The sequence below is a fragment of the Gobius niger genome (genome assembly GCF_951799975.1).
Source record: "Gobius niger genome assembly, chromosome: 16".
Lineage (NCBI taxonomy): Eukaryota > Metazoa > Chordata > Actinopteri > Gobiiformes > Gobiidae > Gobius > Gobius niger.
Window position 1 is genome coordinate 26,423,247 of NC_136867.1, and position 27,658 is coordinate 26,450,904.

The 27,658-nt window shown below is 43.0% G+C and overlaps 1 protein-coding gene across 5 annotated transcripts in view; it reads right to left on the reverse strand.

The window, feature by feature from the left end:
• Nucleotides 1-27,658, reverse strand: part of hivep2b (HIVEP zinc finger 2b) — a 60,744-nt gene that overhangs the window by 3,652 nt on the left and 29,434 nt on the right. The window contains exons 2-6 of one of the 5 annotated variants that reach the window (XM_079573354.1): nt 21,395-21,483; nt 6,426-9,834; nt 3,456-3,604; nt 1,297-1,472; nt 1,070-1,168 (exon numbers count right to left, since the gene is read on the reverse strand). In XM_079573354.1, coding sequence (XP_079429480.1) covers nt 1,070-1,168; nt 1,297-1,472; nt 3,456-3,604; nt 6,426-9,746 — 3,745 coding nt within the window. In that variant the 5' untranslated portion in view covers nt 9,747-9,834; nt 21,395-21,483. Of the gene's footprint in view, nt 1-1,069; nt 1,169-1,296; nt 1,473-3,455; nt 3,605-6,425; nt 9,835-21,394; nt 21,745-27,658 lie in introns of those variants that run through there. The other 4 variants (XM_079573352.1, XM_079573353.1, XM_079573351.1 and 1 more) reach the window with 4 other exon arrangements.

Below are 27,658 nucleotides of genomic sequence, written 5' to 3' on the forward strand. Positions count from 1 at the left end.
TTTTCTACCTATTTTTCTACCTATTTTTTTTTTCTTAATTTGGCCCCATTTTTTTTCTAATTTTCCCCATTTTTTCCCAAATTATATCCCTTTTTCTCCACACATTACTTGCCATTGGAGTTGAACCCGATATTGAAAATTTGCAGATCTTCCACACATTATTGTTCTGCTTTCTGGTTCTGCAGTAGATGACAAATATTTGACTTTACGTAGGTATCGGAAAAAGTATCGCTCAGGTATCGGTATCGAAAACCAAGTATCGTTTAAGTACCGGTATCGGAAAAAAAAAATGTAACGGTACCCAGCCCTATTTAAAACCAGAGACACTGGTGAAAAACCTCAATTTGAAAAAACACAGATCGAGGTAAACCACAGAAGCCGGATCAAGTCCAGACCGAGTTGCCATAGTTACCGGAATCAAAATGAGACCAAGGCGAACCACAAGACCAAGGCACGCCCCCAGACCGAGACCAAATCAAATCCAGACAAAACAATTTAATCAAGTACAAGTAAAAAGAATTGGCCCAAATGAGTGTAAAAGTCGGATTAATGTTTCAGTATGTTTCATAAATTATGAAAAACAACACATGAAATATTAATAATAATGTGAAAATCATAATATTAACATAAAAATGTATTAAAGATATACATTTCTGAAGATAAAGGGGGAAAAACACAAACTAAACACATTTAAGGTCGACATGAAGCTTTTGCAACTTAAAAATGTACTCAAGTAATATTTTTTTTACTCAAGATACTTCAATACAATATTACTCAATTAGAAGTAAAAAGTACTGAATGATATAACAACTCTAATACGTACAGTTTTTTCAAAAAGTTACTTAAATGTATCTGAGTACTACCCACCTCTGCTCACGATTGTACGAAACTAATCTGGAAGGTGTCTGATAGGGCCGCACAATATATTGAGAAAGTTAAATTTGAGCCTTGTCTTGGTGCTGATTTAGTGTTTTGCTCACGACTTGTACTTGTACTTGTACTTGTACTTGTACTTGTACTTGTACTTGTACTTGTACTTGTACTTGTACTTGTACTTGTAGTTACTCACCGTGCTCCTGTATCTCGGTGTCGTCCACAGACACAGACACTCCCAGCTCCAGACACTTCTTCATGTGAGCTTTGGACTTCATGTGTTTCGTCAGATTTCCTGCAGGCACAAAGAGGAGCCTGTTAGCGCTCTTGGTGGTGCTCGCGGTGGACCTCGTGGTGGTCCTCGCGGTGGTCCTCGCGGTGGACCTCGCGGTGGACCTCGCGTCTCCTCCTCCGCTCACCCACCTTTGGTCTTGAAGGCGAAGTTGCAGACCTTGCAGACGTAGGGCCGCACGTCGGTGTGAGTGCGGATGTGCTTCTTTAACATGGACGGCTTCTTACAGCGGATCCCGCACTCCTCGCAGATGTACTTGCCCCGCCCCCGGCCGCGCACGTACACGTAGTCCTCGTTAGACTTGAACCTACAGAAACAAAGTACTTTAATACGACAGCTGAAGGTACCTCAGGATAAAGGGGAGACACTGCAGGCAAAGCTCAGATAAAACATATAAACTATCACCTGAAAACAATCTTCAGAATGATGTGTTTATTTCACTGATTCAACATTACGCCTTAGAATTATATGGGAATTTATAAATCCAAAGGTCATGTATTTTTCTCACAATGTCGCAGCGGAATTACCACTTTATCTACTTTATTTTCCGGTCTTGGATTTAACGATATTTTCAAGGTTTACTTTGAAGGATTTTTCGGTGTCTAATTCCTGGCCTGATTCATTGAGCTTTGAATCCCGAAACACAAGGTGACATTTTTTCCACTAACAACTGGCTTATTCAAGAATTTAACAAAATATCCAGAATCCCCTCTCAACATCTATGTCTAACACAGTCCTGATCAAAAGTTCAAGAGCAGTTACGTCCCGCGCTGAGAGAGGCTCTGCTTAAGCAGCTCAACAACCCGACCACGTTTCAACGAGAATCTGTTTTGCCTTTGCCATCAGGACGTCATGACAGTGTGAAAACCGGACAGAAAATGACACTGAATCCATATTTTGCACAGATTTAGCTTTTTAAAGGTCCAAAACTTTTGATCAGCTGCAAAAACCTAATCCTAAAAAATATTTCATGAAGAAAATGGTTCTCTATGGAGCTATATCTACCAGGAACCGTATTCGACTTGGAATTTGTGAACTTGGAAATAAGGTTTTATTCAAAAATAATCTGAAGCGTCTGAATGTTTGTGTGTCGACTCTGATATGAGTTTGTTTGCTCCTAAAAGTATTATGAATGCTTTATTGTATCATGAAAATCTATGTACATTTTAGCCAAATATATATGTTATTATATTTGTTTTTTAAATACTGCATATACGTATTTTTGTATGAACATGTAAATACCCAGGAAGACAAGCTGCCTGCTTATTGCTCTCAGCTAATGGGATCCATAAATAAACAAATAAACAAATCAGCTGCAAAAACAGTTTATTGATTGTTTTCAATACTGTTTGTCTCACTACCATTTCTTCTTGTTTCACACTGAAGTTCTTCTTGGAACCTTGTTGAAATCCAATCATGCAAAATGTGAAGTTTTTGCCATTTTTTCAGCTGGTGTTTAACATTTAAACGGGACTGTCAGTCAACAAAATATAACCATTCATTTAAACCTGGATCTATCCATCGTTATCATTGCAATACTTTTTTATGATAACAAGCATCGATACAATACTTTCAGTATTTTATTACATTTGTTCACTTATGTGTGACTTTCGCACTTTCAGTTGCCATGTTCAGATGCTTTTCCTCAAAGTTTTGTTTCTTGAAGATTTTTACAATGTGAAGCTGAGTTTAGCTTTTAGTTGAAAGTATTTGCAGTAATCTTCTGTTTGTGCTGCTTTGTGTTTGGAGGCATTTTTACCTCACACTCCTTTATTTTTACAGTTACAGCACTTTGTTACATTTTTATTGTTAATGCACTTCCATAAACGTCAAATGGCATTTTGTCTTCAACTTTTGGACACATGTTTTCTTTTTGCACATTAAAGAGACTATAAAGAGTTTAAAATGTCAAAATTACAACCTACATGTTCCAGCCATGTCCTAATGTGTAGAATGAGCTCAGACCTGTTCACCACAACTGCCTCTGAAATCCTGCGCTGTCACTCAGAAAGTTGTTACTTCGGGTCTGCAGCTGCAGTTACACGTATGACCTGAGGTGGCAGCAGTGAGCACAAAATGGCGAACTTGCATCTCGCCCCTTTAAGGCAAATGTGTTACTTATCATGATTAGTTACTGTATTTAATACGGATCGGATCGGCCCCTGAGTATTAGATCATGACAAATATAAGACATTGTATTTCTCACATTTAGTCAGAAATCTACCTCAGAAGTTTCAGATTCACCTGCAGAGTCTGGCCTTAAATATCATGAGTTTTCTTTTGCACTGACCCTCCCTCGAAGATCTTGATCCTGGTGGGCGCGCTCTGCCCGGGGGCCTCCTTCCACTCGTCTTTGCCCACTTTCGGCCTCACGTCCTTGGGCTTCTTCCCGTAGCCGGCGGCGCCCTCTGTGTCGCGCGGCTCCGGTTTCCTCTGCAGCTGAAGCCGGGGGACATACATTGTGTTAACATCCATCTGAAGGAGGAGTATCGACGCGGTAAAACGACGCTCCGGTAACAGAATCACACGCGGAGCCGCCCTGGGGATGGACGGGCAAACGGGCAGTTTTTTTTCGATTCGGTTTCGGTTTCAAAAGGAAATGCCCACAACTAATGGCCATACAGCATCTGATCCTGAGCGATCAAATAGGAAGGAGCTCGGCAGATATGAAGGATCAGAGGCACATTAAGTCAGCAAAAATACTTGCAAGGTCCTTTACTATGCATTATTGTTTCAGCTTTTTACTTTTACGTTTCATAGTAGTTTTGAGCTGTCGAGGAGTTGCATCAATTAAAAAAAAAGAAAACGCTTTTTACGCTTCATAAGATTATTGAGAATTCCAGATTAGATTGATTTATTTGAAAGGGGAAAATTGTAAACACATAATCAGCTACAGTAACAGGTTTGGAAACACTTTTATGTTTTGGCTTTTCTTTATTTTTAACATTTTTCACATTGTGCGATTCTCATTGACGTTAAACTATGAATGAATGTGTGGGATTATGTAGGAAACAAAAAAGGGTGAAACAAATTTGAAATTCTTCAAAATTGCCAGTCTTTTTTTGTGGCATTTTCTCAGTGAGCTTCATAAAGTCGTCCCTAATTCACGTCTTAATCTCCATCGGAACCGAGCACATTTTCTCCATCTTTACCCAAAAAAAAACTTCATTAAAAAAAGCAAGCAACAAAAAATGTGACAAAAATGAGACAAAAAAGTGATGAAAATGCAATTAAAAAGAGGCGATGAAAAAGAAAGTTTTTTAAAAAGTGACGACGCAATGAATATGATCCGTTTAGATGACATTTGTAGGTCTTAGCTTTCAAATGAGGCATTACTCTGGCCCATAGTAAGCTCTCCAGTCAACAAGCCTTCAGATTTGGGTAAAGCCAAACTGGAGAAAATGCGCTCAGTTAAGGCGGGGAGTAAGAACAGTCCGTGAAGCTCTATGGGAAAATGTCAAAGCAAAAACAAGAATCAATTTCACCTTTTTTTTGTTTAAAACATTATTCCATACGTGTCACTGTTCCTTCATTCATGGACACTTTCACTGGGAATCTAGTCGTTAATAGTCTTGAAATAAAAGAAATAACAAAACATTAAAAAAGCGTTTCCAAACTTTTGAATCGTACTGTACGATTTAAAGCAGTACTAGATAACTCTTGCCCCTAGAGGCCATAAGCGTCACTGCAGGTGTCGTAGCATGCTGCGTTTTTTTACTCATTAATTGTCCGTGAGAGTAAATACTACACTGACAGAAAAGACAAAGGGAGAGAGGGATATTGTACGACCAATTATACAATGGAATTTTTTTTTTCACTCAAACTTGGCTGTAAATACAGTTAGCTTTGCCCGTTAGCCTGTTAGCTTCTTCTTCGTGATTCCATTAGTGCGTATTGGTGGTTTTCTGGCCAGAGACACCAGGGGGAGATGAAAGAGCCTCCAATCATCCCATTAACACTTGTATTACCCCCAGAGGGACTACGGAAAGGATTTAATAAGGTAAACAAGTTACCTAGTTCTGCTTTAAGGCACTGGTGTAACTTCATCATCAATTCATTCAATAAAAATTCAAATGTTATATAATAGTATTACAGTAATTTGTCACATAGATCTGCTGAATCAACCGCTGATCGATCAAAAACTATATCCAATCATTTCACCAACAGTTTATAGCAAAAGCCTGTGACCCATTTTGAGAACCGCTGCTTTAAACACTAACTTTCATTGCAAGACAGTTTATTATTCCGGCAGAAAGGCAAAATGATTCATTCAACACTAAAAGTTACGCAACAAGATGTTGAAGCCACATTTATCTGAATCATCTGCTTGTCTTTAACTCGGACTTAACGCCGTGAAACATGAATCAAAAAAACGTCGGTAAAACGCTCGGAGCCAGAGAATGAAGACGCTGCTCTCACTCACAGGTGCTTCAAAAAGAACTGAGCTTGAACTGAATGTGCGTCTGTCCGAAAATTTACCATTGAGCAGAGGTGCCATTAGTCCGACATCTCTAACCCAGTTGTCTTGTAGATTAGAGAGCCATATACAACCTTTGGCCCAAACCTTAAAGGGATATTTCAGGATTTTTGACATAGGGCCTCATTTCCTAGTTATCCAGAGTGTTGCTGATTTCTGGAGGTTTTTTTTTTTGTAATTCATGCAGTTTCTTATGTTTGAAGAGTTTCGTGGCACTAGGCTAGTGCTAGGCTAGTGCATTTCTATGGTATCAGCTAGCCTGCATTAAAAACAGTGTGACCCGCTCCACAGAGCACCTGAGGCAAATCACTTATAACGCCAGACTAACCATATAAATGTCTGTGTCGTTAGAATCATTTTTGGAATAAAACTGACCTTGCATCACATGAATGATCGCATTTTGAGGGACTATTTTCTAGCAGATCACTCCGCTGCGTAGCTTATACAACCACGAAGCTGATGCTGCTCAAATATAAGTTCTTTTAAATGCAAAATGTTTAAAATTATTCTATCGACACAGACATTTATATGGTTAGTCTGATGTTATAAGTGATTTGCCTCAGGTGCACTGAGACGTCGAACTGATGGGTTGTTGGACTAATAGGCCGACCCCATAAATTTTGTATTCCATTTGTGCATTCACAACACCACAAACGAACCGTACTATCCGAGCAAAGGATTCGGATCAAGAGAGGGTTGTGAATGCACCCTCGGACTGCTCACAAAGCCAACAAATAATCACTTTGAATGAAAAAAATCAAGATGAAAAGTGCGTGTTCTGACCTGCTCCACATTGTGCCTCCAGAGCAGCAGCGAGGACACCAGTTTCCCCGCCCCGGGCTGACACATCTGGGCCGCGCTGTAGATCACGGGCCCCCCCTTCTGCCTGGACCGAAGAAGAGCCAGGGCCGTCCCCGTGCTTAGGTCCAGCGGGTTCGGGTTGTGAGAACTGACATGCCACACCGCGTAGACGGAGTGGAACGGCGGCCCGGCGTCTTCACAGCTGCTCGGTTTGGTGTAGTTCAGGTAGCACCAGCTCACTCCCGTCGTGGTGCGAAGACTCGGGAATTGGCATGAGATTTTCGTGTGCTCCCTGTCCAAGATCATGACGTCTGCGGTGGTTGCCAACTTAGCTGCAACGTCCATAGCGAAATGTTTAGCATCGAGGTTAGCTTGTGCGTCTCCAATGGACATAACGTTGACTTCCATGGAGCTGCTGTCCATCGACGACTCGCTACTCGGCTCTTGCATCGCCCTTTGGAGAAACTTCTCTTCACTGAGGTTGCATTTTCCCAGCTCCACCGCGCTCAATTCTTCGACAATCTCCCCAAACATCCGCTCCTCTTTCACGCGCTTTTGCTGCTTGACTTCCATGAACAAGTCCAGGCTGCTAGCGGGAGATAGCATCCGTTTGCTAGCGCCGCCGCTCGACGCGTTGGTCGTGGATATGGTTCGAGAGGTGAGAGAAAGAGGTATTCCCGTTTTGAGCTTGGCGGATGATAAGTCCAGGGCTTCGATAGTTTGATCTGACGATGCCTTGCTGGGATGAGGGTCCGGATTTCGGATGAGCTGCAGAGTAGGCGAGGTCAAGCTAATGCTTTCACTGGGATTGTCAAAAATCTGCGAAACCGTGGTGTACGTCAGGCTGCAGAAGGATGGCACGTTGGTTTGGAGCCTCACTGGGACCAGCAAACTGGGATGTGGCAGTTGCGGGAAAGCACTTCCGGTTGAGAATATTGGCAAACTTTGCGGCAAGAAGTGATGGGAAAGCTGGTGCGTCGATTCGATCTCCATGTTCAGAGATTCCTGCCTGACCAAGTTGCCCCTTCGCTTCTCGCCTTTTGCGTAATCGATGTGTTTGAATTTAGAAGTTGTGGATAGGCTTCCGTAGTCGAACGAAATGCTACGGACCTCGGGTAGCTCTTTGCGTAGGTTACAAGGCGCCTGCTCCGATGAAGACCTTTGCATTTCGCGCTGCTGCCGCTGGTGTAGCACAGACAGCGAGTGCGATCCGCTGCTCCCCGGCACGGCTAGCAACTCCTTCCCGAATTCGTCTTGCCTCCCTGGCGACTTTATACTGTCCTCCCTGTCGAAGGAAAACGTGGAACTGTAAGATAAGTTGCTGTCTTGGCTCGGGCTGCGCGACAGGCTGGTGCAAGCCGACTCAAAGCTCGATTCCCCGGACGAATGCTCGATTTCCGCCAACCGTAACCTCTTCTTCTTTGGAGGCAGCTTCTCTGGAGGGAACTGCGCCAACGTCTCGCTCCTTTGCGGCCACTGAAACTCCTCCACGTGCTTCTCCGGTTCTTTTACTTGGACTTCCGGGGCTTTTTCCGGACTGTCTGGCTCTACCGTCACCCTGATCTCTGGTACTTGGATATTGGGCTGGCGAACGAGCTTAGGCCCCATTTGAAAAGACTGCCTCAGACGACTATCACTGCGTTCTAGCTCGTAAGCCTCGCTCGCCTCCATAGGTTGATAATGCTGGCTGTTGTGATACTTATACTGTTCTGCCTGTTCCATTTGAAGCCTGTTCAGCGAGTTTGTGTGTTGAATCACCGATATCACGTTACCAAGAGTCCTCCTTGTTGATATTTCCGCACTGAGAGCAACGTCCATCTCGCAAGCTCTCGCCTTAAAGTCACCTTCGTACATCAGCTCTTCGCCTTGTTCATGGTGCGCTTCGTACTGAACAGGCAAATCCTCTTCCTCTCGCTTCTCCTTGCGGCGTTTGCGCGTCGCCAGCTCCAAGGCGTGTCTGTGGTAGTGGCTAAGGTGCGCGGCCATGGGCGGGTAGTTCTCCATTTCCTGAGCGGTTTCGCTGATCTTCGCGTGACTCTCGGTGTCGGCGTGGGTTTCGTGCGCTGAACACTCGAAAGCAGCTTGCCTCCTCAGTCGCCTTGAGCCGCCGGTGCTCGCCCTTTCGTCGAAAGAGTGGCTGCCTCTCAAAGCTTGCGACGTCGGTAGAGAAACGGCAGAAGAAGTTGGCATAGAGTTGCTCCTTATCAACAACGCCATATCTGAACTATCCATCTGAGGTTCCTTGATTTCTTCCCTTGTAAACGACTTTGTATTAATCTTTATCGACTCCACGATGTCCTTTTCTTGCGTGAACACTCGGGACACGCCTCTATCCGAACTCTCGCTCATGTACAGCGCTTGTTTGGGGCTCGGCCTGTAGCACTTCCCGAACATTATCTCTTGATATGACTTCGCGTTCGTGTTCGGCGGGCCCGTTTGATGCTCCGAACTCTCCGACCTCGAAAAATACCCCGAGTCCGTGCTCCCTTTGCTGGACTGGCTCGGAAGCGACAGGTTGTGCTCCGAGTCGCTGCTGCGTTTCTCCGACAACCTCAGCGCTAGCCTTTGCTTGATGGCGCTGGACGGTATCGCGCTTCTAGCCTCCAGCGTCGACGAGCTCGGATGGGATTCTTGCGGTTCGTGAGTGGTGGGAGATATCGGAGTTCCCCGTTTTTGCGCGATGAGATTCAGCACTTTTACAGCCGTGTTATCCGACCCTTCCGTGTCCAATAGCAGCAAAGGATCGCTCATAGTGTCTTCGTCCGTGTCTGTGCTTTGATCGCCGTCGGAAAACTCGCCTTCCCCTTCGAAAGATCCGTGCTCGGAGCTAACGCTGTACGACCCCGTTTCCGAAAGTGTCCCGGCTTTGACCGAATGCGCGTGCGACTTGCGGTGCTTGTACAAATTGCTTTTTGTCTTGAACGAAAATCCGCACGGCACGCATGGATAGGGCCGCTCCCCCGTGTGCGAGCGTATGTGCTTCTTTAGCACGCTGGGTTTGGCACACGCCCTCCCGCAGTAATCGCAGACGTACTTCCCGGGTTTTTGTTGAGTCTTTTGCTCCGATTTCCCCTCAGACGACTCCATGCCTGGACTGTGCGCCGAAGCGTCTTCTTGCGAACTCTGAGACTTCTTTGGCCTCCCAACTGGATTTGCCGAAACCTTGATATCCACATGACTTTCCTCGTCTTTGCTCGTCTCCATGCTTTCCTGCAGATGTTTGGCCCTGATCTTTTTAGGGGGAACATTTTTCTCCGGACCCTCTGTGTTAGCAGCTGTGGCAGTGCTTTCAGGAGACTCCATGACTTTGAGATTGCTTTGAAGGACGGCCTTGGTTACGTAATGGTGAAGATATTAACGCACGTGTGAATTGATTGCAGGGAAGGGTCATCTGGAAGAGAAGGAAGAGAGAAAGAGAGGATTAGACTTGCAGTGTTCGGTGTTAAGAGGCTTTTTTCATCTGAATACTATATAAACCTGGTTAGATTTTGTATAAACTAGTTTCATGAACATTCCATCTTTGTAATAATGTTATTTCTGACAAGTAAAGCGATAAACATTTAAATTCCACCATTTGGGCATGTCCAGAGGCATTAAAGCAATACTAAGTAACTCTTGCCCCGAGAGGCCATAAGCGCAACTGCAGGTGTCGTAGCAAGTTGCGATTTTTATATCTTATTAATTGTCTTGGAGAGTAAATACTACGCTGACAGAAAAGGCGAAGGGAGAGAGGGTTCTGTGCATCCAATTATACAAAGAAATACTTTTTTTTACTCAAACTTGGCTGTAAATACTGTTTAAAGTGGTGCTAACCCGCAGTTAGCTTTGCCCGTTAGCCTATTAGCTTCTTCTTTGTGATTCCATTGGTGTGCATTGATTTCTCCGGTCTGGTGGAAATGCCAGGGGGAGATGAAAGACCCAGCAATCATCCCATAAACACTTGTATTACCCCACAGGGACTACGGAAAGGATTTATTAAGGTAGACACGTTACTAAGTACTGCTTTAAAGGCCCTATACCTGATTTTTTCATTTCAAACAATGAAAGTGGAAGCCACTAAATTAAAATGATGGTGGGGGTACAAACATATTTGTAGAATCCTAGCTAGAAAACTAGCTAGTTCATGAAATTGCTACAAATGCTTTATAATTAGATCTACAGTGTTTTCCCCACAAATGTCTGAGTTAACAATATACTTGAGGACAAAACTAATTTCATTCCATAACTAGAAAAGAAATCGGTATAGCTCCTTTAACATCTGAGAAAAGACGTAAATCTAAACTGCTAACCTAATATAACAATCACAAGGATTTCAGAACAGGTTTGTAGTGGCCAAGGCTAAAGGCTTCGTAAGTTTTACAAAACAGAACCACTTAGACTCGGGATACTTATATCTTCTGCAGAGGACATAAAAACGGAAGCTTTTCCTTTTTGCCAATATTAAGCATTTAAATTAAAACCAATGACCAAATAAGATTGCAATGAATGTTACTTAAGCTCTTAACAACCGCCTTAACTGAGGGCATTTTCTCCAGTTCAGCTTTACCCAAATCTGAAAGCTTCTAGAGTTCGTTTAGAAGGCTGTGTTGTCGCCACATTTTTGCAGCGTTTTTGTTGGGTTTTATAGTATTTTGTTGCTTTTTTATCAGGTTTGTTTTTGTTGCTCTTGTGACATATTTTTGTCACTTTTTTGTTGTGTTTTTGTGGTTCTTTTGTGGCTTCTTTCCATCACATTTTTGTATTTTTTGTCGCTTTTTCATTTGCTTCTCCAGAACAGTTTTGTTGCTCTTTTGTCGGGTTTTTTATCACTTTGTTATTGTGTTTTTCATCCACGTTTTCGACGCTGTTTTCAAGAAGCTTGTAGATCTGGAGAAAATGTGCTCGTTTCAGGTGGGGGTTAAGAGGTTAAAGACAATATACCTGATTTTCTTCTTGTAGTGGAAGAAAATGTGTTCTCTTTTTAATATACTGTAAACTCAGACATTTGTGAGAAAAAATACTGTACGTCTAATTACAAAGCATTTGAATCTATTTCATGAAGTTTCAGGATAGTTTTCTAGCATTCGATAAACTCATCCCTGAAGAATCGGGATATAACAAATATGTTAGAAAAGTTAGCGAGTGAGGGAATTAGTTTGGACCACAGCTAACATTCATTTCAAACCTAAGACCTACAAAACTCATTTAAACAGATCTTGCTTTTTCACGATGCTGAGAAAAAGGAACTAACTAGGATTTTTCCATTCATCATTTGTCCTCTTCAGTTCATCTTTTGACCTCAAAGTTTCCTATATTCCTCTACTTAAAAACAAAAAGATAAATACTCTGTGGTGTGGTTAGATAAACATAGCAGCATAATGGGCCGTGTCACTAATATTCTAATGAAGAATATGCAAATGAATATGCCTTCTGCGCAGTAATCAAATTAGTAACCCTCGAATAACATTCATGGGAAACAAGATATAAATCCATCAGAATCTGGGAGATGAAGCTAAATCTCCAGTTTCACATGTGGCGTCAGGGCTGTTTACCAAAATTCTTCAATAAACGTAGCAAACCAAAGTAATAACGAGCTCGATCCCAGCGGGAGTGGAACATTTCAGTTTTATCAGCTTCAGAAAAAACTGCTCAGAGCTGCAGATTCAACAAGCGTGTCCAACAAATAAAACACAACTGGGGGGGTGCCAAATACTGAAGTAAAAGAGCGTCTATAAGGGTCGAGTGTGTCGCTTCAGTTTCCATCCATCTCATGCTCCGTGAACCACTCTTTCACAACGAGAGCCGGATGGATCCTGGCATTGTCATCTTGGAATATGCCCGTGCCATCAGGGAAGAAGACATCCATAGACGGAACAACCTGGTTTTTCAAGATGCTCAGGTCGTCGGCTGATCTCATTCTTTGGGCACATAAGCCCCATTTCGACAGGACCAGACCGGACCGGAGCGGTTTTTTGAAGGAGTTTCCACAGCCAAAGGTGAACTGCTCCGCTCCAAAAGGGGGTACAAACCGCTCCAGTCCCAGACCACTTCAGCCATGGGGTCTGGAGCGGTTTGCAAACTAGACCGGTTTGGGGGTCTGTGATTGGTCAGGCCAATAGTCAGCTTGCATATTCAAAGTTTCTTTCTCTTCACAAGGCTCGATCATGACTGGTTTACAGAAAATATATGCATTTTTTCCATCTCTATTCATAGCCTATGCCTTTATGAGAGTAATCTTTTCCCATACATTGTTTCTTATTGCCCCATATGAGAGGAGCGAGGTCTCGTATCTCCCTCTTTTATTTTTGAATTCACTGTCGAACTAAAAAGAATAGGTTTACTCGTTTCGGGCATTTTTGTGATTCTCAATAACTGTTCCTCTGGCGCTTGAAAACACTAGAGCCTCTGTCCCTCCGAATGGTCAAATTTTGCATATATGAAGGTGTTTTGATGCAGGACTAAAGCTCAGTGATATCAGGCTGTGGTTGTTGCCACATGCAAATGAATGTCCTTGGCCCCTCCCATAACGACCCAGACCACTTTGTTCTAAATGAACCAGTCTCAAGTGAACCAAACTGGTCTAGTGCTGTCAAAATGGGGCTATAGTGTTGCTGAATCTACCAAACCAACTGTATGGGACCACAAGCTGCAGCCAGTGTTAATTTTGACATACAACATATTTTATTTTAGTTTTAGTCTTAGTCTTTTGACTAAAATGTAATTTCAATTTTAGTCTAGTTTTAGTTGACGAAAATTGCATGTCAATTTTTTTTTTTTTAGTTTTTTTTAACTAAATTTAAGACCAATTTAGTCGACTTTGCATTTATAATATTCATTATAATCATATTTAATCAAGGTCCTCAACTTCTTGGGGCTGCTTCCACATGAATAAAGCTCAAACCTGTTCATTTGGCAGTGAATTTAACGGTCAATAGAAGTTTGGATGATTTTAGTCTCTCCTTTTCATTTTTATTTAGTCTTATTTCAGTCGACTAAAATATCTGGACATTTTAGTCATAGTTTTAGTCTCATGAGAAACTTTTAATTTAGTTTTAGTCCAATTTTAGTCGTCAAAAATAACACTTTGACTAAAATTAAGACTAAATATTTTAGTCGACAAAATCAACACTGGCTGCAGCTGATCTGACCTGAAAGCACGAGACGGGGCATCAGGGTATATCAGGTCAGCGGGGTCGGATGGGGCCATTCACACATTTAAAAGTAAATAAAATTATTTCAAATTCAGCTCGAAAACGCACCGGCAGCCAATGAAGGGAAGCTAAACTTTGTGAGACGTCCTCGTGTTTCCGTGTTCCTCTTAAAAGCCGAGCAGATCAGTTATTTAAACCTATGTCCAAGGACACAACTGCACTTACAGGAGCCACTGGTCGTCCCGTAAAAAGGAGCGACAGAAACATGCTGCTGCAGTTACTGTACGTGGCTCTGACACTGACGCTTTGAGACGTTCATGCTGTTTCGCTCCCCTCCTGCACTCGGTATGAATTCGCGGTTAGATATTTTTAGTCCGAGGCAAACCATAGCACGACCAGTCGCACAAGCTACACAAACCCTATTGTTGGCCTGATTCAGTGCCGCTCACCTAAAGCACCTTCATTTCCAGCGAATCATCAGTGAATGGTGGTAATAGCAGTGTCTCGGTACTATCATCACCGCTCTGTTGTGGCTGTGGACCGCCTGCCGCTCGAAAACCCTGTCCCTCGATCACCTCTGTTCTCGTGTGGCCATGGGGCAGCACAGACAGGAGCACAAACAAGGTGTATGCAGAGATTTAGAGGTAGGTCTTCAATAATATCGTCAAGCCTGAGAGTTTCCTGCCTCAATATGTCGAGCTTTGGTTTTGTTATCGTGACAGGTCTAGCTGGAGTGAATCGAACAATGATTTTAAAGAGCGGGCATTATGCTTTTTGCAAGAAATAATCTAAAACAAGCACACGTAAACAAGCAGCACCTCCCTCTCTCTTGGTACAGCTGCGTTTTTGTCCATAATGGTCCAAAACAGCTAGCTTTTTTCATATTTTCATTTGTTTTTTCTTCTTAACAATAAACAGAAAAAACAGAAACAAAGGAGAAAACAGCGGCAAAACAAATAAATAAATAGTTAAATCAGTGGCGTAAAATAAAAATAAATAAAATAAAATAATAATAAGATAATCAAATCCTTAATTTATGTCAGCAGTGTGAATTTTGCAACCTCCTGTATAAGCAGATATTACACACATATAAGTTTCTACACATATATATACACACATTCCCACTATTTTTTGTTTTATACAACAAATACGGGTACGTTATATCTGCACATAGATTATTATTATTAATATTTTGTCAAGGTATAAGTTTAGCACCCTATTCATTTAGATTAGTTTTATATGAAACTCCAGTTTTACTTTATTTTATATATTAATTTAGCTTAAACTACATCAATTATCTATATTATATTATATAGTATGAGTAAGTCTAAGTCTCAAGCATAATTATTTTTTCGTATTTTTTTTTTTTAACAGCTAGCTTATGAGCTAAAGACATTTGAGACCTACACAATCCCTCTTCTGAAACACTGAAGAGGCACCAAGAGCCCCAAACACCTGCAGCACAATGGGAACCAAGGAAGGGACAAAGGCGGAGGTATCCGGGAAAGACTCACAGCTAAGCCACACTTCTGTCCTTACTATTGTTCCGGCTAAATGGACGTTCACTGGAGAATAAAACAGATGACCTGCTAAGCTTTTCCCAGAAGATGGTGAAAGACTGGAGCGGAGGGAGCTGCGCAGGAGGAAGAGGGAGGAGGAGGAGCTGATCAGTGCAGGACACCACGCTTTGAAACAGGGGCAAACCCAGAAGGCTGCACCGTTGCACTTTGTTGGATAGAAAATGACTCAAATTACTCGATCTACTTCTAGAGGTGAATGCAGCAATCAAAAAATGTAAAAGTGCCTTCGCTAAATCTGCCTTCTCTGTAATCGCAAAAGGTCAGTGGAACAAACTGCCCACAGAGATTATTGCATGTACGACATTCAAAAGATTTGGGCATTTGACTAAAAAATGGCTTCTAGAAAATCAAACTTGCTCATGATCTGTTACGACGTCATGAGGGAGCGGCCGCTCACCTAGAAAAAGGACTGGTAGAAAATGTTTTAATGTTTCAAATGTATCTAAATTAAATGTATGATGATGTTAAAATGTATAATAAATCCATGGTCACGGAATATTCATCTACATTTCAAATCAGTTTTTGTACTGTAACATCACTACAGGTGGAAATTAGCATTTTTGCTATAACCTGGTACAATTCATATTTCCTTTTGGTCAATGTTAAATTGTGCACTGACCCCAAAAAACCCTCGGGATGAAGTATTTTTTTTATGAACTCGTAATCATTGCTCAATTAGATAACAGTAAAAACACGTTTATGTGATAAAACCAGAAAATGTGGCACAGACTTAGCAGCTCTGTCTGTCGAGCTACAGCAGGATTTACTAAAGATCTGCTTCACTTCTCAGACTAAAATAACCCATCAGAGAGAAAACCTTTAACCTGTGATTTTTACAGTTTGTCATGTCAACTGAGTCTCAGTCTGAGTCAGTGTTCAAGCTGCTCAAGACGTTAGCATGCTACCGGTTATCAACTGTCAATCAACTCTCAGTGGCTTCAACACGATAAACACATTTGTGGCTCACATCTATAAACACTGAGCAAATACTACAGTAACAGCTCTGACCTCTGTCACATGTTGTTTCCAAGGCTAAATGTTTGGCGTGTGGTTCAGGGCTTTCTCTTGGAGAGGTCGGAGCTGAGCTGTTGAAGCTAAATGCTAACCGGTAGCATGCTAGCATCTTTAGCAGCTTAAACACTGGTTTCTTCACATAAACATGCGTCTCTAGGGCTGTGTTTTTACTGTTATCTCTACTGTTATCCCTGAGTAGAGATATTCTTACATGTTGTAGTACTGCATAATTCTACTTCGGTATTCAAAATGGCCGCCATAACAACAAAAGTCACATGACTGAAAAGCATGTATAGATCTAAAACAGCTGAAACAAAATATCCAGTAGTTTCCTGATTCTCCAAGTGATTTACCATAAGCCTCTCCCACCCCCACTCCTCTTGCTCCCCTTCGCTGTGCAGCTGTTTCAATAAAGAGAATGAAAAATAAATAAAACTCAGCTGATGTGGCTGTTGTAAATTTATGGCGAGTGTTTTTTCTACAACAAAGGCGTGCTGGGAGAGTCGGGTCATTTCCCGGTGGGCTGTGGTACTTTTGGGCCACCAAAAAAAAGATCTATTAATAATGGACTCTCAAAGTTGTGCCGTTACAGAGACAAAGGCTTTAACTGCGTATAATAAACTTCCACATGACATGACGTGCTTTTTGTCATGTAAATCAATCAAATAATGACTGAAGAACTGTTGCATTGCGCTGTAGCAGGGAGATGCACTCCCTCAGAGCAGAGTTAAGTTGAATTCTCTGACTTCTCTCTTAGTTTAAGTAGGTGCAGTCCAGCAGAGATAACTCAGGAGTGCCTGCGTGAGTAAGTGGACAGAAAAAAAGGCAAAGTGCATAAGTGATGTATTTTTCATTTGCATAACTCAAAGCTGACTGTGGTGTCAGGCCATGTGTGTAGCGGCTCATGTGGAATCGATCCAAGAACCTTTTGGTCTCTAAGCTGGAGCTCTGCGAGGTGAGCTACAAGTCTGGAGATGTGTGGGCCAGGTTTGTTTAATTTAGTTTAGTTTGAGCTGTTGAAATTAATTTACAGAAATCACACAGGATTAAATAATAAAACTCCTGGGCCGCACTGTGAAGCTGCGATCCTAACAGCCACTGGTGAAGATTCAAAGATTAATCAAAGATGTGCAAATGGCTGGAAAGACAACTCCAGGTCTGTTTTTGATGAGAGAACATTGTAGCATGTAAAAAGCTTAAAAAAGTTGATTTTGCATAATAATGTGATAAATAGCTATGGAAACATGCTGAAAGGCTAAGCTCTCCGTAGGTAAAAACAGTTTCATTCTTCGTGCCTCGGTTCCTGAGAAATCCAAAGCTAAACAGAGACTAGTTTTGATCAAAATCACTGATTTTTTTCTACATTCGGAGATAACGGGGGGGTTTATGAAACACTCTCCTTTCTGATTAACTCCTCTCTCCTCCTGTCTCCTCTCTGGACAGACACTAACGTTATGGAAAGAGGCAAATGCCTAAATATTTCTGTTACAAGTCAACTTTCAACAACAACATAAAACAGCCTGGTTCTCGGACTGAAGACTTTAACAGGATGTTTCTCAGTCGTCCTTGGATCAATTTTATCATTTAAAATCTCAGAGAAATGTTAAAATCTCAACTGTTTTGATCTGTCCATGGGAAGCCGCTCTGTTTTGTCAAATGCCACGCCCGGGTGGACTAAAAAACCCGAAAAGAAACGCAATAAAACATATAAAATGTCCAGATCATGACTTTTCCCAAGTTTTTGAACGTCATTTATTTCACTTCTGTTCATCACAGAGCGACCAAAATCCCACATGAGGTGTATTTGAGTGTCTGGATTCGTAATTAAAAAAACAACAAAGCAAAAAAGAGTTAAAGGCCCTTTTTGTGGCGTCTCTGTTCTTCACAGGGACCAGTTTATCGTCATATCACATTTCACAACTTGTCCCTTTTCAGTGTCACTTTCACAGAAATGCTAGATGCAAATTCATGAAATTGATTCAAATGTTTTAGAATAAGATGCAGTGTTTTTCATATATATCTCAGTTTACAATATACTAAATCAGGACAAAACTCATTTCCATCCTTTACTGGAAACCATGGCAGAGTTTAGAACCGGATACAAACTAGGATTTAACCTCTTAACTCCCGCCTGAACCGAGAGCATTTTCTCCAGTTCAGCTTTACCCAAATCCTGTAGGCCAGTGTAACACCTCATTTGAAAGCTAAGATCTACAAAACTAAATTGATCTTTTTCCTCACAGCATCAGATTTTTTCTCATCACTTTTTCGATTTTTTTTGGTCCATTTTTTTGTCACTTTTTCGTCAAATTATTCGCATTTTTTTGGTCAAATTCTTATCACTTTTTTGTCAATTTTCTGTCCATTTTTTGTCCATTTTTCTGTTTTCGTCTCAGTTTTGTTGCTATTTTCACACCTTTTTTCCAGAAGCTTTTGGATTGGGGTAAAGCTGGAGAAAATGTGCTCGGTTCAGGTGGGAGTTAAGGGGTTAATAACAATTTAATCTCCAACAAAAAGACGAAATCAAGACTTAACGAAGAACGAATTAGTCAGGACAATAAAAAAGCAGTTTTAACATAAATCTACCGTCCACACTCATCAGTCATCGCAATGTCTCTGAGCCAGGGTCAAACAAGGACAGAGCCATGACTAAACTAGGCCTGAATCTGGACAGAACGAGCTGCAGACCGGGGTCAAACCAGGACCGTCCTCCGACAAAGCCAGGACGACTCTCTGTCAGTCAGAAGTGGCTCCTCCCTGAACAGTTTTGTGCAAAAGATCTGGTTCAGACCCTTTGAGTTCGCTTTAATTAGGACATGCTCCTCACCGCTCCATCGCGCTCTCTCTCTCCTCCTCCTCCTCCTACAGGTCCAAAAAACACAGGCATTCAAGGTGACTCTGTAAAGCACGCCGCCCGCGCAAAACTAAAGCTGCATGTATTTCCTATTCCTGCGCCTCTTTGACGTCTCGGCAGTCGGCCTCGCTGCACAAAGCTCCCTGGTTTTGATGTTCGCATGTTCCGCCTGTGTCTGAGTGGGGGTTTCGCTCTGTGGTTTCAGATCAGAACTAACCTTTAGACTAGACTAACATGGAGGAATATTAGCCACAGCTATGGAAGAACTTCAGCTGACGGGTCACTGCAGGAAAACACATCGAAATCACTGCAGTGTCCTTGTGAAAGAACGATAACTCTCTAAAATCTCTCTAAATAGTTTATCGTTACAGAATGCACCAGGAATCCGAGAAATCTTAGAGGTTTTGACACAAAAGGAAATCTATTAACTGCTGTTGTTGAAAGAGAGTTAGCATTAGAGGACATGCAAATGATTGAAGTCAGAATCTTATTTCACTAATTCAAAGCTTTTGTTCTATCCCATTGACAATGCTAATCCTCCAGTCAGGTGGTTCTGACCATTAGCCTGGTTCCACATCTGGAGTTGGGCCCCCGGGCGCGGGTCTACACTGGCCGCCCACGGCTCCTACAGGTCGCCCCAGTGGCATCGAGGACGGCTCAAATACAGAGACACACTTTCCCTACAGGATTAACAAAGTTTAACTTAAAAGTTAGCCATTTTATACTCACTACTGCCACCTCAGGTCATACGTGTAACTGCACCTTCTATATTAAGCTCGTGCATGACGGCGATTCGGACCTGAAGTAACACATTCTACACCTTAGGACATGGCTGGAACATGTAGAGGGAGGAAAATACATAATTTTAAGATTTTTAAACTCTGTGCAGTCTCTTTAACCTTAACTTAAAACATTAGGTCAACATTAGGTTAAGGTTGACCTAATGTTAACCTTACTTTGGCCCTTCTTCGAGGCCATGGGAACCCAGGGCGCTGAGGGTGCTGCAGCAGCCCCTGGTGGTTGAGCATTGAGCATTGTAGGCAATAACCAAACATTATTTGTTCCAGTGTGTCGAATATCCAAATGTTCCTCTGCTTTATCTAATATGGAGGGACAGGCATGAGGAATTGAGACTTAGATTAAATGAATATCAGTGAAATGAAGCGTTAACTTTGCTATTTTGGCCCAAAATCACACATACAGATAGAAACAGGTCACAACATATTCTAATCTGTAAACTTAGGACATGATATTGTACATTTTAGGCCAAATTAAGGTTTCTTTAATGCCTCAAATGCAACAAATCTCTGCATTGAACATTAGATTAAGCACAGGGATGGAGTCACATGTAGATATTCGACAAATTGGGCAAAACGGAACGGACATAAATGAATACTGAGAATGTCATCAGAACATGCAGCTGAATGTGCTTTGGGCCATACTTTATGTAATTGTTATGTGTTTAGAACATAAAAGATCGAGAAATGTGGATTTAATGCCAAACTCTAAACATCTCTAATGCTTTTAGTGCTTTATTTTGGCACGAATCCTTAACTCGAAAACACAGCTAATTATTCCCTATGCTAATCTAACATTATTCAAAAGGTGGGCCATTATCTAAATATGTGGGACGGGGAGGACAAACGTCGATTGCAATTCCATTTTTTCCCCCCCTCCGCCAAATAAAGCCCTCCGTCTGCAGCGCGAGCCCGTCTCTTCCTAAAGGAATCCCTTGCACCAGCACCAGAACGGTCATCCCCCGCACCCCACTTTGAGAATCCCCCGCAGTCGCATGCTCCTGAATGCAAACTACATGGGGAGATCCTTTCGGGGGTGGACGCGGGGAGGGGAGGGGGGGTGTCTGCGATCGGGCCCCGGTTTAGTGCTCGCACACACGGGAGAGCCCAAGGTCAAAGCCCCTCCGCTCCTCCTCATCCCCTGCCTCTCAGCGAGAACCGAGATGCCCCCTCTTTGCCTCTACGAATGGTCACGTTCAAAAGCGAGGGGGCGGTGGGGTTTGTTTCCCCCCCTCATTGACAAGAGCGATTTTTCAGCTGCGGTGTGACGCGCCGCGGACAGGAGGCAGGTGGGTGGCAGATAGTGGATGGAGGGGAGATGGGGGGGGGGGGACGCGCAAAAATCCCTCCGCTAATTCAACGTAACCCGGTTCCTCTTCTGTTCTTATGAGCCATTACATCATTGCAAGTTCAAACCGTCTCGCTTCACAAACAGGCTCATCATTCCTCGGTGTGACATGAAGGGAAAAAACAAAACAAAAAAAATAAAAGAAGAAGAAGAGTGGCCATTTTTTTCCAGCGTGCAACACTACTGAAATCCTATATCAGGCGGGCTTATACAAATGAAACGCAATACCTGATAATTGAGAGGTCCCGCTGCTGGCCATGTCCGCGCTCATACGGGACATTCCTCGCGCAGCCCGCTCCCCATGCCCCGCTCCGCTCCTGCAGAATGACAACACGGGGGTGAATCAGCGGGGTTTAGTCCCATTTCGGTGCGGCGGCAGTGGAGGAGCTGGAGGAGGAGGAGGAGGAGGAGGAGGTGTCGGTGTTGCCGCCGCCGCTGCTGCTGCTGCTGCTGCTGTGGAGGAGGTGGACATTAGAAGGACCTATTGATGCGAGCGAGTCACCAGAGAAAATACCCAGGCGTGACGCGCGGATCCAGGCACAAAAATAGCAAGAGGGGCCCGCGGGAGGGGTCTGCGCGACGGACCACGGTTGCGGGCACTTTCGCAGCGCCCGCTCGCTCGCTCACTCGCGCGCGCTCGCTCTCTCTCCTCTGTCTGTGTGAAGCAGCTGTTCGAGAGTAAAGGGGGAGACGAGGAGGAGAAGCAAACTGCAGGGGCAGAAGTGTACAGCACCGGGGTCATTTCACCAACTTTAAGACAAAACTGCAACATGAGATACTTTACTAAACCATTTCTGTCACTTAGAGCAAAACATGGCATCAAAACTACACTTACTGGACAATAGTAACCAGTGTCGCCACAGAGGACTTGAAAAAGTAATCTGATACTGATTTCTCATGAGCTACTTTACGGATTACTGGATTTTAGAAGTAACTAAAATAGATTACAAACTACTTTATTAGTTACATTAATCAGCTGCCAACACCTTCCATGCCTCAAAATGCAAATGACAACTGGTTTTACCAAAACTCGCGTTATTGATTTTAACAGCAACATCAACAAAGCTGCCATAGATTCAGAAAAGTGACGTATTTCCATCTCTCTCTCCTCTACTGTTGTTTACATTTATGTCGAGAGTCGTCTTCAGGCTGAAAATGTGACTTTTCATGTACTTCACGTCACTCCATGAGATGCAAGAAACAAGAAGTCATATTTTTCCAAAGGAAAATGACAGAATAACTCAGAGACTTGGAAAAGTAACTTCTGGTCACTGGTCTGGAAAAAGTAATCCATTAGATTACTCATTAGTCGAAGTAACTCGATACTGGCATCACTGATGTATTTGAGCATTGAAATGGCAATAAATTGCACTATAAACCCAGATGCAAACTAAAATTGAAATACAAGCTTTTATTTTATGACAGATATTTTCAGCATTGAAAAATACTTTAAAAAAAACGGAGGTGGGTACGTCTCCAGCTCGTTTCCAGTCGAGATGTCGACTAAAGTCAGCAGAATTTGAGATTTAAACAGGTTAGGTTCCCATCCAAATCCATTCTTTGATTCTCACTGAAGAAATAGCATTTTCTGTGTTGAGTTGGTCATTAGGAGCATGTTTTGTACTGATGGCAACAGTATAGTCCAAAAATGTAACACAGTGTACCTTTAATTAAAGGCACACTGTGTTACATTTTGGATTATGTTGTTCCCATCAATACAAAACATGCTCCTGAGTAGCCCGACACACATAATGCTATTTGTGCTGTTGTTAATCAAAAACTGGATTTGAACGAGGACCTCATTCAAATATTTCGTTGCCTTTAGTCGACGTTTCCATGGAGACGAGCTGGAGACGTCCCGCTCCCTGTTAAGTGCTTCAATCCTATTCTATTCATTGGGTGAAATGTTATGCAGTGTGGCTTTAAAGGGGCATTATGCAATTTTTTATGTGGAAAAAAAAGTTGATATTTGTATGTATTTTACCTTGTAGTGACTCTGGCTGTATGAGTGGTCAGCACGGTGCCTTTACTTTCCATCACAGTGGTCTCTACAACGCTCCAGGATCAATTGTGATACCACTGATGGAAAGTAAAGGGGTCGATGCTGACCACTCATACAGCCAGAGTCACTACAAGGTAAAATACATACAAATACAGTGGGGGGAAAAAGTGTTTGGCCAAAATCCAATAGAATGTCTATGTGAAACTGACCAAATACTTTTTTTCCCCACTGTATCAACTTTATTTATTTATAAAAAGTTGCATAATGCACCTTTAAAGCAATTTATCATCAAATGTGACCGAGGTTAAGGTTTATGCAAGTGCTATTAATACACTTTTATGTTGTAACCAGTTGTACATTTTGACAATGAGATCAAGAAGAAGCTTCAGAAGGAGAACTCGTGGTCCATCGAACCCAAGGAGAGTCAAAAATGGCCGCTCTCCTTGCACATAGCATCACATTTCCTCTGAGCGGCCGTTGCTTTTGAGAGGGATTTGAATGAAGAGGCTCCTCTCTCCCGTCTCTGAAGCGGCGAGCGTTTGTGAATGAGCGAGTCGTGACGAAGAGGCCGCGAGCGCCGCCACCCTGACAAACACGAGCGGCGAGCAGCTGAAACCCGCCTCCGCACAGACCGCGTGCACCTCCGCACTCAGACTTACGGCATCTGAGGGCACGCGCAGCAGCGAGGGGGGGCCGTGTGAGGGACGGGGTTTGGTCAGGACAGGGTTTGGGAAGGACGGGGTTTGGTCAGGACTCTGAAGACACAATATGGAGAAACCCAAAGAAACTACGACGACTTGTTTAGCAGCAAGTTCGATTCTCTGACCAAACAGAGCCTTTCTGTTCGGATCTCTCAATTCTCCCTCTAGTGCAGGTGCTCCGGTTTCATAACCAAGTGAAAGCAAACTAGAATAGGAATTGCGAAACTGATCTTAGAGTCACATTTCAGGTTATGTTTATAGATGACTAAACTACACAGTTAGTCACTTCATTTAGTAAGTAATTAGTCCCCATGGAGACGCAGAAACATTTAGTTTTCTCCCAAAAAGTGGAGCGACAGTGGCTCAGTGGTTTGACCCAATGACCCAGTGCTTTGTCACAACTGTTGTCAAAAGTAATATTTGACTAACTGGACTAAAACTAGGTTAAAAAGAGTACATGACTAAATTTATGAACATTTTCGCAGATTAAAGCAGTACTAAGTAATAAATCCGTTCCGTAGTCCCTGTGGGGGTGATACAAGTGTTTATGGGATGATTGGAGCGTCTTTCATCTCCCCCTGGTGTCTCAGGCCAGAAAACCATGTTTGCAACTTGACTGCCACCGGATCGGAGCCACCAATACACACTAATGGAATCACGAAGAAGAAGCTAAGAGGCTAACGGGTAAAGATGACTGCGGGCTAGCGTCACTTTAAACAGTATTAACAGCCAAGTTTGAGTGAAAAAAAATATTTCCATTGTATAATTGGATGTACAATATCCCCCTCTCCTTTTGCCTTTCCTGTCAGCGTAGTATTTACTCTCCCAGACAATAAGTTAAAAAATCGCAACTTGCTACGACACCTGCAGTTGCGCTTATGGCCTCTAGGGGCAAGAGTTACTTTGTACTGCTTTAAATAAGGGATAATGTATAGAACGCTGGTCATTATCGGGAAAATAAGGAAAATAAGGTCATTATCGGGAACCGGCCCCAGACGCAAAGCGAAGGGGTTTTGTTTCGCCCTGAAGGTACTTATTTTCCCGATCATGACCAGCTAGCCTAGCCACTCAGTTGAAGGTGCAGTTGGAGGAATGGTGATGAATCTCTGGGTAAGTTGAAAGTCGGACTCATGTTAACTTCATGGGCGATTCCCCCAACCTCTCTATAGTGTCCGCTACTGCGTATGTGTGGAGTGATATGAAAGCACAAACTCCGTTGCCATTGGCAGCGGTCATTATTTTTTTCCGAGGTCCTCTATCACCGGTAGAACGTTGGAAAATCTCGTTCAAATCAATGGAGCGTTCTACTTACGTTGTGAAGAGCCGTATAATACTAAAAAATAAAGACAAGAAGGGACCAAAAAGTCAAAACTTCAGTGACACAATTTGACAGAGGCTCAGCTGGTGGGCTGGGACCCAAAAGAGGATCGCGGTGAGAAGATTTCCCAGGGAACATTTGGCGAATGGTCTCAACTTATGGAACGCTTTTAAGCAAATCAAGGAATCAGTCGCCCATTCACTCTCAGTCATACATAAAAGTGTATCTTCCTATAACAGATTCCAACTGCAGAGTGTTTTATGGTTTGAATAAAGTTTGTTTATGGGTGACGGTGGATCCCGAGGTCACAGAGGTCATAGCTGAGAACCAAGTCCGGTCCCTTGTTCACGTGGGAGAAGCTCCATGAACCTCTGATTACACAATGTGGGTCGAATATAGAAAGAATTCGTCTGGTCTCGTTCGTCTCCGTGTGGATTTATGCGTCTCCGTTCAGCCCTGACGCCGCGCTCTTGTTTTAGCCTGATTTACGGCGCTCCTGTTTTCACCTGAGCACGTTAAAGAATCTCTTTCAACACAACATAATTCACGCGATAAACGCCGGACTGCAGCGTGTCGGCGGAGACACACGGATAACGGCATGTGGTAAAAGGACTTAGGCTCGAGGGGTTAAAGGTCTCGCCGCGAAGCAAGAAGGTCCCGGGTTCTGTCCAGATGTTCTTAAGCATCGTGCAAGAGCAGGAGGCAAATCAAAACTCAGAGATTATTCTGTATTTACAGTTTGCCTACAGCCCCAATAGTTCCATTGATGATGCAATAGCTCACCTGCTCCACAAAGTCCTCACTCTCTTCAACAGGAGAGTGCCCTCACGGCTCGCCACCAAACTGTGCAGTCTGGGGTTACATCTGCCCATTTGTAAAAGGTTCCTGAGTATCCTCAATGACAGACAGCAGGTAGTGCGGGGCGCTCATCACATCTCCTCTCCCCTGATCCTCAACACTGGAGCCCCTCAAGGGTGTGTTTTATGTGCTCTACTCTACTCACTTTACACTCATGACAGCGTGTCCACTTCACTGTTATCGTCAAGTTCGCAGATGACACAGCTGTTATCGGTCTGATCTCTGACAGCCTCAGACATAGATCACATGGTGTCAACACAACAACCTGGAACTCAACATCAGCAAAACAAAGCAGCTCATGCTTTGGACTTTCACAGGAGCAGGCACTACCATCTTATCAACATCGAGGGAACACCAGTGGAGAGAGTGGACAGTTTTAAATATCTGGGAGTGCACATATCCCAGGACCTGAGCTGGACAACACACATACTAATTCTTTAGTTCGCCAACGCCTGTACCATCTCAGACAACTGAGAGACTAAAGACTCTCACCTAAAAAACGTTTACAGCTGCACCACTGAGAGCATCTTGACAGCATCACAGAGTGGATGGGGGGCTCTCGCTCGGCAGAGAGGATCCTGAAGATCAGTCTTCCTAAACTGGACGACATTTACACTCAGAGATGCCGAAGCAGGGCCGAGAAGATCATGAGGGACACCAGCCACCCTGATCATAACCTGTTCCCTCTGCTCCCCAAGACGACAACTGAGAGGATGAGGAAAAGCTTCTATCCCGCTTCATAAATCTGACTCCGAGCACCTCCTCCCGTAGTAATATTGTCCTGTCTATGTTGTTGTTGTTGTTGTTGTTGTGGCAGCTGGACGGTACAAAAGGAAATTTCACTGCATGTTATACTGCATACGTATATATGTGTGCGTGACAAATAATGAACTAATTAATAACACGACGAATAAAGCGTCAAAAAGCAAGGGGAAAAAAGTCATGAAGAAAGCAACAAATATTACAAAAAGAGAGATGAAAACACAAAAAATGAGACAAAAATGTGACGACAATGGAACAAAAAGTCACAATCAGTTTTGTAAGTCTTAGCTTTCAAATGAGGCGTCACACTGGCCAATAGGCTGTGAACTCCGAACGAGAAGCTTTTAGACTTTTGTAAAGCCGAACTCGAACTGTACTTGGTTCATGTGGGGGTAAAGAGATTTAAGCACACAAAAAAACATTTACATCAATAGACAAAAAGGAAATTAATTTCAAGTTGTTTTTTTTACACTGCTCTAGATTAGAAAATCCAATCATGAAACAGAATGAATCCTGCACATCGAGGTCACCAGATCCTGTTGCGTTCTGAGAGCGGAAGACACGGATCACTTCCTTTGTTTCTCTGTCCGAGAGCCTGTGAGAGTCTGTGGGGGGCTGTCAATCGAGGAGTCTTTGGCTCTGGGTGCTCACAGCTGTGGCTACTACAGCTAAGATTAGACCAATGAGAGGAGGAGAGGGGGCGGGGCAAGGAGTAAAGTGGAAATCAAGCACGATGAGCGTTTTAACCACCGCCGACCAACACCAAGCTGCAGTGTTTGTGCTCATGAAACGTTCAGTTCATTCAGCTTTTATAAATGACTCCCTCACACAGTACAATGGTCGGAGGAGTG